This window comes from Ammodytes marinus (genome assembly GCF_949987685.1).
Source record: "Ammodytes marinus genome assembly, chromosome: 18".
Lineage (NCBI taxonomy): Eukaryota > Metazoa > Chordata > Actinopteri > Uranoscopiformes > Ammodytidae > Ammodytes > Ammodytes marinus.
The window spans coordinates 6,916,161-6,931,514 of NC_137222.1; the positions used below are offsets into that span (position 1 = coordinate 6,916,161).

The 15,354-nt window shown below is 42.7% G+C and overlaps 1 protein-coding gene across 1 annotated transcript in view; it reads right to left on the reverse strand.

Moving 5' to 3' along the window:
• Positions 1 to 15,354, reverse strand: part of ntng2b (netrin g2b) — a gene marked incomplete at its 5' end in the record, with an annotated part of 54,323 nt that overhangs the window by 23,677 nt on the left and 15,292 nt on the right. The window contains one exon of the mRNA XM_080047249.1: positions 1,161 to 1,333. Coding sequence (XP_079903375.1) covers positions 1,161 to 1,333 — 173 coding nt within the window. The remainder of the gene's footprint in view (positions 1 to 1,160; positions 1,334 to 15,354) is intronic.

Genomic DNA, 15,354 nt, shown 5'->3' on the forward strand with positions numbered 1-15,354 from the left:
TCTAACTGGCATTTCAGCCAAAGCAAGTTGCAAACAAATACATTTTTAAATTCCACTAATGGGATTCATGTTTTTAAAAGGACGGTTAATGTTCTCTCAAGGTGTGTGACAGTAACATTAGAGATGGCTTGAAAACAAAAGCTTTCATTCTCTGCAGAGTGTGTGCAGGTACAGGTGAGTGTGGATCTGCCTGAGTTTCTCTTTTGCTGCATGCAAGTGTGCCTGTTTGGTCGAAAGGAGAAAACCGGGGGGGGCTGCCCTAGATTATTATTTTATCACAGCTAGCTACTGTAGCCGGCTACATTCTCCAAGAGGATTTCCCCCCACGCACTCCCACGTTCTCTCTGCACCGATGTGACACAACTCGGAGATCTCATTCTCCCATCACTTTCTCTTCACTTGTCCTTTCTTTTCACCTTGCTCCCTGGATCCTACTTTTCATTCAGTGAAACCCTATATATTCAGATATTTAGAATGCTGGAGAATGAATTAAAAGTAACTACATGCATTTAAAAAAAAAAAAAAATTTAAAGAAGAAAAATAATGTCATGATTCTTGAACTCTTGATTTAAAAAATGATCTGCCACGGGAAAATCTTGTATCATTAGAGCAGCAAAAATGAGAAGGGAATAAAAAAGCAAACATCTAAGAAATAGCATTTTCACTGTGAAAATCAGATTTCCCATTGGGGGTAGAAACATCTTTCATGTTTCCCTCAGACCAGTTTATTGGTCCAGTTTACTGGCCATGTGCAGTGGTTAAAGTAGGATTTATTTCCATTTCCATTTTATTTATTTTTTTAAGATATTTTTTGGCATTTTTTTATGCTTTTATTGATAGAGTAGAGCCATAGTTGAAATGGGGCAGAGAGGGGAGTGACATGCAGAGAACGACCGCGGGCTGGAATCGAACCCGGGTCTGCTGCTGGCCGAGGCCCATGGGGGGGACGCCCTACCAACTGAGCTAAGGGCGCCCCTTTTATTTCCATTCTTCACTCTCTATTTTTAGATTAGTTAGAAGAACATTGTAAGGTCAAGCAAGCTGGCAAAGATCCACAGCTAAAGAATATTGAAGGAGTCGGCAGGTTTTACCTAACTGTGTTTGTGATTGATGAGATGATGAACACATTAGGAAACAGGTAAACATGTTGAGGTACGTACAGGTGTTGGGGGATCCATTGGGTGTTGGCAGGTAGGAACCAGCCTTCCAGGACTTGGCTTTGAAGCCCTTCTTGCAGCGCTGGCAGTCTTGGCCCGTGGTGTTGTGTTCACACTGGCACTGGAGGTTCCCATCCTGCAGCAGGCACTGGGAGGCATGGAGGTTACACTTACACCTTTAAAAAAGGAAAGGAGAACACACAGAGGATGAAGGTGCTGACACAAGGCAACAAGTGAAAGTTGTAATCACAAGTTGTAAGTGTGGCGTTAATGAAGCTAGGTAAGCATTTTTACACCAAGAAAAAAAATATCTGATGGGGGGAAAGCCTTAAAGGTACAGTGAGTAGAATTAAACAAATGTAATTTGAGGATTTTACCTGAAAATCTAACTGAATTTTTATATTTTCAAGATTCTAAGGTTTGTTATGATTATTATTATTTTTTTTGGCATTTTTATGCTTTATTGACAGTGTAGAAACAGAGTTGAAATGGGGCAGAGAGGGGAGTGACATGCAGAGAAGGACAGCGGGCTGGAATCGAACCCGGGTCCGCTGCTGGCCGAGGCCCATGGGGGGGGGAGACGCCCTACCAACTAAGCTAAGGGTGCCCCCAGCTTTGTTGTGTTTAATATAACTTGTATATAAGTATTTTTGCCATGAAAGTCATTAAATTTTCATATGGAAATAATTATTAAATGGCATGAATATCACGTCTTGCTTTCACTCTTTCTCAATACTTCTGCGGCAAAGCAAAACAAACAGCAGGATATAAAACTGAAAAAATGAATATACCCTCTAAAGTTGACGGTGAAATACTATAGGCCGAAGATTGTGGGGGATCTATTTACCCACTCTATCCAAGACATCAATTTGGGAACAAATTGTTGTTTGCCATTACTGCCTGTGAAATCAAAGTGTGTGTGTGCGTGTACTTGTGTGTCCAAGTTTGTGTGTGCATCTACATAATGTGTGTGTGTGTGTGTACGCGGTGAGCACGGCTCGACCTCAGCAGAGGGCAGGGCCCAGGTGGGGTTGAAGTTCTTCTGGGGAAGGAAATGAGGTTCTTAAGGACACTCTGCAGCCACGACTTCAAATTACAGCCTTTTCCAGATGAGCGACTGGACTCCAATCCAGTTTGTTCCACTGGAGTGAGCAGCTATCCGTCTGCATCAAATATTCAAAGAATGGCTCGTGTATTCTGGAGAGATGACTATTTCAATCTTCCTTTTCTCACACTGATCTGCACTTTCTCATCAGTTTTATTTTTTTATTTTGTTTTTCCTGGCTGCCTACCAAAACTCAACCCCCTTGTTCACATTATTTTACATATAGCCAAATGATGACTGACTGACTGACTGATACTAATAAACAAAGTAAGCTTCAGGGGACAAGAGGGGAGACGGTCGATCATGGTAAGTTGTGTCTCATATCACACTGTTGCCTTCAGTCCTATAAATTACCAACATTTTTCTCTGATCACCTGGACGAGCTGACAGGACATGCCAGGGAGAATCCATCCACCGACAAGGCCTTGTTTCCTCTCCGAAGGACACAAGCTGTCCACTTAGCGGAGAGGAAAATTGAACATCTCTTTTTCATGGAGATAATAGAGAGAGAGAGTGAGCGTGTGTGAAATGAGACAGGTGTGTGTTTCCGCTTTGTGTGTGTTTCCGCTTTGTGTGTGTGATTGTGATGCATTCGTCTGACGATGACAGACAACAGATCAGAGAAGCAAAGCCGCAGTGACTAATGCCTGCATTGAGTGACTGACAGCGCCAGACATATCACTGCTTCTCATCTCCTGCTTCTTCTGTGATAAATCTCATCTGCCTCATGTTAAAAGTGGAAGCGCCACTGAGTGCAGGATCTAAAAGTTGTAGTTTTAAAATCAATACTCAAGGACAGTGATTTTCTAGGTATAAGCTCTTGCGCAGTGATGAGTCTTGCAGGCCTAATGGCTGCGGCTTGCTACAGGAAATGGCCTCCCTCTTTTCAATTATCTGGACAGTAGACAGACCTTGAGGTCAAAGTCTGAATGAGTTTATGCGCCCGGATGGAATGTCACTGGTTTCCTGGTATTACCGATATCCACTTCTAATCTAATAACCAAAGCAACATTTTGAGTCTCAAGGACCTGTAGGTCAAAATCTCTGTGGACAACCTTGACTCCCGCCATGCAGCGAAGCCCAGGAAGACTAGGAGTACCTCCTAAGCTTTTCTCTCCTTCCGCATGAATGATGTGACACGCCCGACATCTCAAGCTCTCAAGCTTTCTCTCTCTCTTGGATGACAGCTTGCACTGGGCTTTATCCCGATCCCTTTCTTCAAGTCCCTCCGCACACGAATAATACATGGGCGCAATCGTATGTTAATGTGCAAGATGTCTGCCTTCAGTGCAAAGTCATCAAAGTGGGAGTTGCTGCTCTGAGGAAGTTAAGACGGGACAGCTGGATCCATCACATCCCCCTGTCTATTTACTTTGAGAGAGAGATGGGAGATGAAATGAGAAAACGTGAGTGGAGGAAAAGACAAAGATAGGCGAGAGAAAGCCAGGTAAGAAATAGATTCTATGATCAGAAGGAAATAAGTATTCAAATGTATTCCAGTCTACATCAGAAACCACACACACAGAAGATGGTAGCGGGTATAATTAAGAGTCGATACTTCTGTTGGAGACTATCCGCCCAAGAAAAACGAGAGTATTGGTCGTTTTAACACATGGGCAAAAACAACTTATGTTCACGGTCAAGCTACAGAGACAAAGCCCTCTGGTAACCATGATCTATCCCTGTCAAAGTATTTTTGTAACCTTAACCGCACCATGTGCTGTCAAGGTTCTGCGCCCACCCCGCCCACCACCCTGCAACCTCTCTGTGGTACAAGAAGTTGCACTTTGCAGACGGAATTCTTTTTTTTGCCAGTGACTGTAATCCATTCAAGAATTCATACATCCAAACATATAAGTCAAAACCATTTATTAGGATATATAAACATCAAGAAAGATCTCTGCCAGTTAGAGACGTGTGTTATCTACGTATCTGCACGCTTACGCCATGTTTTGTATCCAATTATGTGATTGATAAAATAATTGTCGGCCTCTCTGTTATCTGTGCGTTATCTCCCGTCCATTCCTCTTTACAGTCTGTCTCTGTGAAGTCACGTCGGCCCCTGAGTATTTAATGATATGAGGAGTGCCTGTTTTTAGATGGCGGAGACGCAGCAATTAGGGGAATAAATAATAAGAAAGATAAACAAACATCAAGGGGGGAGTCATGTGGTGGCGGAACCAGGGAGAGCAGCTGGAAGCGGCAGTTAATGGGGCTTTCTCTGTCTCTTTACTGTAGTCAACGCCTATTCCTCTATTTTCCTCCAGGGACACAGCTATCACTGCCTCTCTTTTATTGTACAGTTTTGCACACTCCTCCCAATGTATTTTTTCTTTTAAACTTTTGCTCCCGAATTCCATCCACCGTAACCGTTCCAGTCCTGAAGTCTTTCTTTGCGCTTGTCCTCTGATTTCCCCATTTTCTCCTCCCTCTCTTTCTCTTTCATTCTTTTCCCCCCTTCTGTCCTGTCTTACGCAGCCTTCCCCCTTTTAGCTCCAGTGCTCACTGAGGAGCGCATCGGGTAAATTGGGTGGCAGACGTGTGTGTGAGAGGAGTTGGACGGAGGAGAAAATATGAGTGTATAGACGATGCATTCTGCAGTCTGACGTATACGGCAGTGAGTAGGGCAGTTGTGTCAAAGCCCTGACAGTCCATCTGCTTCCCCGAACTACAGCGCTGAGACTCTTTAGGAGGAGCAGGGGGCGAGGGTCCGCATTGACGTGCTCTAACCTGCGATGACAGACCGCATCGATGCGGCTCTAACCCAGCAGGAGATCTCCCTCCTACTTCGACTCTGTGTTCGATCAGCTGTCACCAAGAAGGCCCCACTCAGCTGACTTTCTCCATGCCGCAAAATACACAACCAGCTACACAACTTGCTAGGGAAATAGTAGAGCCTAACGGGCGATGAGTGTCTGAGAGAGGAATGCTTAACACCCAAACCAGGGCCGACTGATGGCATGTGTGGATACGCAAGGGAATGGATAAAAGAAAATCAGGAAAATGGACAGGAAATTACACTATGATACAATCTAATACAGCCCTACAGTCAGCCACACCTTTGTAAAGTGTATTATATCTGATTTGTGTTAGACAGAGGATTGATTCAACTTCTGAGGTTTTACTTTGTATTGGACAGATTCCATTTAAAACGGCTTAAATGTTCTTGCAACCGTTAAGTAGATGCATTTCTTAAAAAGAAATGTGAGGTCTAACCCGATCCCAACCCCTCCAGTCAAAAATGTTTTACTTTTTGTTATTTCACTATGATGTCTGTGTCACTTTAAATCTGAGTTTCTGTCACAAAATATTTTAAGTGTGGAGCCAAAAGTGTGACCAGGAAACTTGAAACCGCTTGAACACTGAAAATGGACTTTGTTGTGAAGTGGAAGACAACTTGTGTCGAGCACTTTTGAAGTGAACAACATATACATATTCATAGATTTAGGATTTTTCAATGGGCGAGAAGCCGTAGATCTCACTTTAACAAGGCCATTGAACTGCTTTTTAGACATGAATTATTATTTAATAGTGCATATAGATTTATATATATATATATATATATATATATATATATATATATATATCTGTCTATAAATTTGCAGATGGTGGACAAGCGCAGCCCTCCATTGCGGTGAATCCCAAGCATAGCGGGGAGGCGACTGAGCGAGGAGTGGGAGTTTGCGTGAAGCCTGGATCATTGATCAGCAGCACGCCTTATTGGCTTCTCTCTGAAGTCTTTATCACCGCGTCCCCCCTCCCACTTCCTCCCCTCCCCTTAGCCTCGCCTCGTAAATTCAGAGCAGCTAATTGGACATGACTGCATTTATGTTCCAGCTTCATAAATTTCTTTCTCTGAAGGGAGAGGATCGATTTTCCTCCGAGTGTAGCCTCCCGTAGCAGGGGCAGCAGCGTGAGTCTCTTCAAAGGTTCTCTCTCCTCTCGACCATCCATCCTTTTTTCTCTCACATGTGTGAGTGCTCCTTCTCCCTCCCTCCCACTAGACTAAACAGGTAATCCATAACTGACCTCCCCTGCGATTGTGTGGTGAACAGGAATTACGCCGCCCCTCTTTTTCCTAACCACAATAGTTCTTTCACACATTTCAATCAACCCCTGTCACTCTCCTCTCTGTAATAACAGAGCTGGTGACATTTTCCCTTAACAAATCATCCCAGCCAAGCTCAATATTTGTCATTTTCTAATAAAAGTTGTTGACGGCCAAAGACCTCGACTGTTGTTGATACATTTCCTGCCATCATCCCGATCATCTCCTTCTGTCATTCACACTTCCTCCATCTCTTTCTAGTTTCTCAGATTAAAAATGTTCTGGGGGGAGGTGCATATCTCAAACTCCCAGTTTATGGGATACACACACACACACACACACACACACACACACACACACACACACACACACACACACTTACTGTACTTGCATACAGTGTATGCACTGCTAAATAAGGGCAATGTTCAGAGGTCATAGTTTGTTTTTGGCCTCTTAAAAAAGAACGATGAGTGAAATGTCCAGCAAAAAGAAACCTTAAATTATTCAGAGCACAGCAATGACCTTGCTTGCCTTTGCAATCCACACCCTGTGTGTGTTTGCCTTGTGTTTGTGTGTGTGTGTACTATACAGTGTGCGGGGATGACCTCCCTGGTGTGTATGTGGGATGATTCATTATATTAGCACAATTTGCTCCGAGTTAAAAAGTATTTTAGTTTGGGATTTTGCCGTAGATAGAGGGATGAATGCAGATATGGAGGGACATACCGAGAGAGAGAGAGAGAGATATTGTGTGTGACTAAGCGTATGAGTGAATTATTTAAACGGGATACAGTAAATGGCTTTTGCGTGCGTGCATAGCCGGCGCACAGACCTGAGAGCTTGTCTCTGATTGGTCTGTTTTGGGTCGCTTCAGGACCAGCAGGCGGTGTCAGGCCCACTTTGAGCTACCTGCTCCACTGAAATATGTACTGTATTCACAGGACCAAATAACTAAATAATGGAGCCTCGGCACATCCTGTTCTCAGGGCCAGACCTCAGAGGACCGTTCTCATGTGCACAGCAGTGTGTGTGTGTGTGTGTGTGTGAGAGAGTGAGCTATATAATAGAACGGTTCAGGTGTGGGTTACATACCAGCTGTGTTAAGTTGACTGTTTTTGTTATGGAGAGTCCATGTCAGTTCATCAGGATTACGTATTTATATGGAGGAATTTAAAAGATATTCTTTAGATTTTGTTAAACAAAATCGCATTGAGTATAAAATCAAATCCCAGTAGGACATGCCTACTACTATGCATTGATGTGCATATCTGTGTAGAGATAGTGTATGAAAGCCTATGATCAGCAATTTCACCTTGTTCTCTCTGCCTGTACACATGATACTAATGGAACGTTATTCTCCCATGCATAACATATGCCGAATGTTATCACCCATGAATAGAAAGTCACTGGCCACTGTGATGGGTGACCCTTATTAATTCGTCCACACAAGACATATATTACTGGCATTTGGCGGGTGCAATTTTAAGACACTGCACGCCGAGCATTGTAATAATCATGCAGCATGAGCTGCACCATGAATGATGCAGAATGGCTGACATTTTTTATTTAATTTTTTTATAACTTTGTGAAGCAGTCATGTCACTGTATCTTAAGGCCTTTTTGCCCCTCTGTTCCTGAGATCACCGTGATACTGTGCTGGATATTAGAATGTCGTCTCCCTGCAGAGTCCTTTATACTGCGGCTGAATATGTTTTAATGAACACTACAGCGAAGAGTAAAACCTGGGGAGAGGTGAAATTGGGCTTGAGTGGGTGGAGGAGGAGGATGTGGGGGGGTTATTATACTAATACATCCTCTTCTTATTTAATATATGAACTAGGAAGGAGAAGTAAAGGGAGTTCGGAGGACTGGAAAAGTGATGACAAGACAGAAACTCTGTGAGAACATGAGGGTTTTGGTGGGAGGTTCTTCCTGTTGTGCAGAGTCTTTGGACCCCTAGGGGCGATATAGATCTATAGGATCTTTGTGGGTCGTGTGTGTGTGTGTGTGTGTGTGTGTGTGTTTGTATGTGCGTGTGTGTCTCTCTCTTTAGAGTGGAGTAAAGAATACACTCCCCTCTTAGACAAATGCCCGCCACATGAACTTTACGATAAACACTTTTGAACTTCTCATGTGTATAGGCATGTTATTTGCAATGGGCACACTGACAAATTTGCAAAACCTGCACTCGCACCCATCTTCACCCGTGCAACCTAATTCTTTTTGCACAACACACAACTACTTTACATATTTTCTCAAATTTTCATTCACAGAAAGTCAGCTTAACTAACACAAAAGCACCTACACTCGCACATACAAAACCACATACGAACTCTAGTGTGTGTGTGTGTGTGTGTGTAACTATGTATCTAATTCCGGTCAGACCTGGAAGAGGAGGAAGCCGGGGGAAGAGAAGCTGAGCTGAGATCAGCCAGAGGACAGGGGTTAATATAATTATCCCACTAAAACCTTGAGACTGAAAGAACATCATTAGTCATAGCGAGAAGAGAGCCGCTCCGAGCCGCGGGGCCAGACAGGGAGAGGAGGTGAGGAGAGTAGGAACGGAGGGAAGGAGAGCTTCAAAACACACTACTGCACTTAGCAAGACAATTAGTACATGGACTAAAACTTGGGGGTCTTTGCTAAAAAAATAAATAATGAAAACCTAAAAAACAACAGAAAGGACAGTGTTTACCGGTGCTCTGAGCTGTATTAGTAATTATGACATTTTGCTAAATAATTCATAAAAAAAAAGTACTTTCAGTGAAATCGTATTTGTATCAGACCACATAATTATACCATTGTATTGCAAAGGCCCAGTGTTATTTAGCAATTAATTAAATGATCCCCGGTCTGTGCAGATTTAATAGAGAGCTGTAGTTACTGAGCACAGTATCTCTAATAAACTAAAATGAATGTGATGACTGCGGTGGCAAGCAAAACCACTGATAATAAAAGAAAAGGTATTCAAATGTGTCCCAAGAGCTGGACTCATTCTAAGACTATAATAGGCGGATTTACTGATCTAACCAGTCCAAATGCATGAGGATGGCAGAAATGAAACTATAATAACAGCATTATATCAGATTTTTCAAGTCTGGCAAATGTTGACTGGTGATAAAGTAATGACATGAAACACATGACTGAAAATCAAACTTCAACTCTTAAACACAAAGCAGTGGCGGTCTCACCCATTCTTTCCTCGATTGTAGTTCAATATATTATTTAACACATCTTGAGCAAATCTCCTGCCAACTACATTCTGTTTTAGAAGCTGAACATCTGCAGCTCCAAGTACACCAATGATGATGACCTTGTGATTCAAACAAGCAAGTTATTGGACCTTGAGCTAAATGATTTTCGTCATTTACAGCACTGTTGTATATTGGTGAGTCCTCAAGTCACAAATCAATACTATTTATTCCTTTGAGGATTTTTCTCTACTCTTGAGCTATTCATTAATTAGTAGTTCCTGCTTTGCTTCCTGTCTTATTGGAAAGTCTTTCTGAACTAAACATTGTTCACCCTGAAATCACCACCTGCTGTCTTTTTTAACTGGATTGAAAAGTTGTACCCTCTCGACCTTCTGCGCTCTGCGTCGGGACGACACTGTGTTTAAAAGTGAAAGTCTTGTGACTGATCACAGCATGAGCCGGTGGGTTTCATCGACAGATGCATGGCTCTTTCTTTTGTCCCTCACTTTCAGACTCCAATTGATGAGTTGTTTATCCGTGCACATCTACATGCCGGTAATGACAGCGACAGTCCCGCAGCAAAGACGCTGATGTGTTATTTGAACACACCATGCCTGTAATAATGCTATGCTAATTAATGTGGCTGACTGAGAACAAACCATCTTTCCAAGGACACCCTCCCTCTACCTCATGTTCTCCCACTTACAATTCCCAGCATGCTTTTCAGCTTTAAAGCACGCTTGTGGTATCAAGAGATTCCCCTCTCACCAGATGCTGGGAGAGGCGCTGTGCAGGCGCTAGTGGGGAGAATTCTTTATTGTATTTGATAATTTAAAAGGATATTTATGTGATGAGTAAAGGAAGGGGGAAGGGGGGAGTTGGAGGAAGAAAATAAATCTATCGGAGGTGGAGGAAAGTGAAACAAAAGATGGGGAATGAAAGGAAAACAGGCTAAATTGCTGACTTTAACTTTCTTCCCTTCTGAGGGGGGAGGGGGGGAATAAACTGTGATTATCAAATCAGTTACAACCATTGTGTCATAAATCATCGCATATGAGAGGAACAATGACACATTCCTCATTGTGGCCCCTCAGCTTTCTGCATGCCTTTCTTTTCTGGGGAGTGCTCATGAATGATTTAAAAAGTGATCTGTTTCCGAGCCTCGGCTGCCTCGAAAGGGAGATGGCTCAGAGGGGCGGAGTCCTAACGGGGTGGGACGGTCCACGCATGGAGGTATCCTGTCTTTGGTTTGGTAACACACGAGGCTGCTGCTATGTTATCCTCATCACACATCAAGCATGGATCGTATATTTCATTCATGAGTGAAAAGGGTGGCAGTGTTTCAATTGTGATGCGGTTTCCTCATGAAACGGAATTGACATGGGGAAGTTTGGGCCCGAGTGTGTAAAATATGGAGAGTGTGTGTGTGGGTACTTTGTTTCTCTGCTCTGTGGTGGCCGTGTGAACTGGAGAATAATATTTAGAGAGCATCACACCTCACATCATTCATCACAAAATCACACACCCCAGCTAGTCCCATGAAACTAGGAGTTAATCCATCATCTGCCTCCCTCTTTCCTTTTCTCCCTCTCCCCCCTGATCCAGGCTTATACCTCCCATCCACTCACCTTCACTCTACAAAAGGACACAACGGAAAACTTTGGTGTATTTCAAAAATAGTGGTGACAGTTTCCGAACGTCAAAGTCACCCTATACGCGAATGATAAAAGACACGGAATGACTTGAGGCTTGGGGGAAAAAAAGGAGTAGAGGAGAAGCGTGTGCTCTTCCATGTTCTCGCGTTGAGAAGACGGACAAGCCTGGAGGCCACAAAGATTCCTCACTATCTGCTCCTGTCATCCTCATTCATTCAACGATAAACCTTTGTAACAGACACCGTAAGAAATTCTCTAATTAGTCCATCCCTCAGGAGGCAGAGTGACTGCAAATGAAATGATCAGGGTTACTGAAGGTTTTTGATTTTCCAAGTTCAAATCAGCACATTGCAGTGACACTTTAAATGATATAATGTACGTATACGGACATTGTACTCTACTTGACTCAGATTCACGATGGAAAGTTAAAAAAGGATCAAAATCGATGCAGCAGAACCAGAGATATTTTCCTTAATATTCTGCACATTCTTCTTTCCTTTTTAAAAAACCTGCTGTCACCTACATTACCCACAATGCACCACTTAAGTGGGGACTCAGACTGAAAACAGCTGCGTTGGCCGGAGCATGTTGTTAAAGGTTCCGGTGAGACAATGAAATTAGATCCAGGAGGTCAAGCTGGAGTAACAGATTAATGCATTTAACGGCTTATCAGACGCCGAAATACTGCACAACAGTTTGTAGGCTCACACACAGGATAACAGTTTCAATTCTTAGACTCCTCAAATGTTTTCATTCAACTTGTAGAGCTTAAAATATTCTGATAACTTCTGACTCTTTTAACCCATTTACATTATAATCTGGATAAGGAATAATGCATGCAATGAAGAGTGTACATGCATTTTCATTGGAATGTGATGAGATTGGTTTAACATTAACATGAATTAGCATACTGATGTTCGATCAAAATACAGGTATCGTTGTGATAACTGGAACTTTAAGTGTGAACGCAAACGCCTGCAAATCATTATCCAGATAATGGATCCAGATCACATGTAATTTTTTAATTTTTCAGTGGCATCTTCTTATCCAGAATTGGCCGTCGATTCATCAATACATTCTCAAAGACACATACAACGCAAACAAGCAGTTGGATTAGTATCTGATAGATGAATGCACTGATATACTCGCATAAAACAAATGACCACAATCTCAATAATAAACCTCCAACCACTAGGATGAAAGATAACTTAACTCTGACTCTTCCTGCTCGGTTGGTCAGGGCCAACAGAAGCTGCAAGTAGCAGCAGCAGCAGCTAGCCAAGTCTTTAATTGAAAAAGGGAAAAATGAAAGACACCGGTCCATGACATTTCTACCCTCGACCTGAGATGCACCGTGTTTGTCGCAAGTTCCCACCTATATCATTTGCATACTGAGATCTGATCACAATGCTGGCAAAATTTAGATAACGAGGAACGCTTCTGAATACCGAGTGTAAATGCATAAGCCCTTAGATCAAATGTCATTACCCTGATAATATATTCAGATATGATCATGTTAATACCAGATGTAAATCAGACACATAACAATGAAATATGCAACTTTAACTTAACAGAAAGATTCAAGAGACATGCTGCTCATCTTTTATGAATAATTGTATACATTTACTTTTACTACTACAAAGTTTTTATTGTCTAAATGTGAAAATAGATATAATTTTAGATAATATTCATGACTACTGTTAAGTAGTAGTAGTAATACAAAAGACTTCTGCTGCTCCAATCGTCATGGTATAACACAAACGGATGAATAAGAACACCAACGGAGGAACATGTAAAACGAAAAAAATAGAAAACTGTTTTGACTTTCTCTACTCTCTGCAACACGTTATTTAGACAGCAGTCAAGTTTTCTGTGCCAGTGTGTTCCAGTCTGTGAGGAGATGGAGAGCTTAAACCTCTCAGCACATTAGCTCTGTCAGCAGGGGGCCAGGATGGCACAGAGAGAAACACAGACACACGATGGATAAATGAGCCAAGCAGGCATGAAACAACATGACCATGAAAAAACACTCTGAATATCATTAGCATTCATATGGCTTGTTTTTTTTGGCAGGTCTGCTCTTCACTAATTTTCACTCCTGGAAAATAATTAGTTGTTGGAAAGAGATACGGCCTTCAGACAAGACTGGGCCTATCAAATGTGTAATTATGGGTTAAACCCCACCAAACCAAACAAAAGCATTGTTTCGTACTGCAAGTAGTTGTAATGGTAGTGGTGATGGTGTTACTATTGTTAACACTCATCCTAGGTGTTTAGCTAGGCTAGCAGCTGTAGGGGCGGCAATGTCGGTCTTGGTTAAAATATCTCAAAGTCTACTTGAAAATTGGTGCAGAGATTTATACTTTCCAGATGATCAACCCTAATGGCTTTTGCAATCTCCTGACCTTGCCTATAGCGCCACCATGAGGTTGACATTTGCGTTTCTTATGGGAAACAGTTCTGTCATAATCATATTAAATTACACAATCTGAGCATTTGAGCTTTGGTTTACTAGAGAATACCAGCAAAACCAATTACATGTTAGCCTCGGCTGTACTCTGTGTTAATAAGCCAATCTAAACATGCATTTTGGCATGGTTCACTTTTCCCCCAATGTGACACTAACACATGCTGATATGTTCTTTTTGTGCTCAACTTTTTCCTTCTATCAGCTCACCCTATCTGACTGACGTAAGACACAGTCGGATGGCATACTTGGCTTCTCTTAAACGTCATTCTTTACTCCATCAGCTGATCCAATCATATTGAGAGGTCGGGGAGAAAAGAGGACCTGATACTGTAGCGATTGCCAGCGAGGAGAGAAAAACTATGCAGACCTCGTCTTCCACCTCATCCTGCTCCATCTCCTTCTCCCCGCCTTGGCCCTAATCCACTTAGTTGGCTCTTCCTGAGCTTACAGCCTTTCCTTTATTCCATTATAAAGACCCACCGTATGACCTGCTGCTTATTTCATAAAAAGAAAACGCAATCCATGACCCCACTACTAATCCATAATGCAGACTACAAGCTAGCCACGGCCCGCGACAGTCCACGCCAATCCAGCAGGACGGCTGACAGATAGGATAGAGGGAACGGGGCACTGAGAGATGGAGATCCAATGAATGAGGGGGGAATTTGAGAGCTCCGCTTTATGAGTGAAGCTTCCCGGTGAATATGATTTCCCTGATGTAAATGATGATAGAGTTGAGGCTCTGCTACTCTATCTTTGATGGTTGGAGATGGCTTCCACATGGCCCATCAGTGATATGGAAATGGCCACATCTAAGGGTTGAATGTAGCCTGTAAAATGAGCATAGAGCCTGAGGCTTTCTCAATCCAAAAACACCTTGGCTTAGAGTGTATACTGTATTGTAGTCAGTAACTGTCAGCTCATTACAGTTAACCTTGGGAGAACTTTGCAACAAAAAGTGAGTGATGCTGAATCATACAATAATATTCTATCGACTCCAATTTGACTTTAACTATGCTCCCTCTGTTTGACCTTGCCCCCTATCTGCCCACTTCTAAATCCTTGCCCCACCTCTGGCTGCCCTCCACCCTAAACCCCGTCTCACATCTTGCTCCAGATCCAGCTGGCAGAGTGTTTTCATCGCGTCCACAAATCTAAATTTACAACCTCCCTCTCATCAAAGCTAGCTTCCCTGCGTTTGCACTTACTGCCCTATCAAGTTACGCATTTATTGATAAAGCAGCACTATTTAGCCCTGAGTACCTGGCTTCCCGCATACCTGCGCAAGCTCTTTAGAGGCCGGCCAATCACTCCGACAGTGCAGCGTCAGATAAAAGAGACATGTCCCATAGAGGTATAATGTCTTACACTGGTTGATGGGAAAGGAAGCTTGTTTTGCTCTGTCTCTGTCCATCCTGAACTCAGGTCATGAAGAAGAGTTAAGTAATAATAATTACTTTAAACTGGGTTCAGCCAGAGGAGCCGCAGCTTCAGGCCCGGGGACATACAATACGGCCAGGAAGTGCCTACAACCCTCTCTCCATCGATAACACAGGCATATCTCATTACCGTGGCGACCTATGTTACACTGCCACTCAGTCTTGATCATATAAAACCCATTTCAGTCTGCCGTCCCTGCCGGAGCACCAGCAGAGTGGAATATTCATTATTCAAATTTTAAGCATTGGAAATCCCAATGTGTTACTAAGGCCAGATGAGATGAGA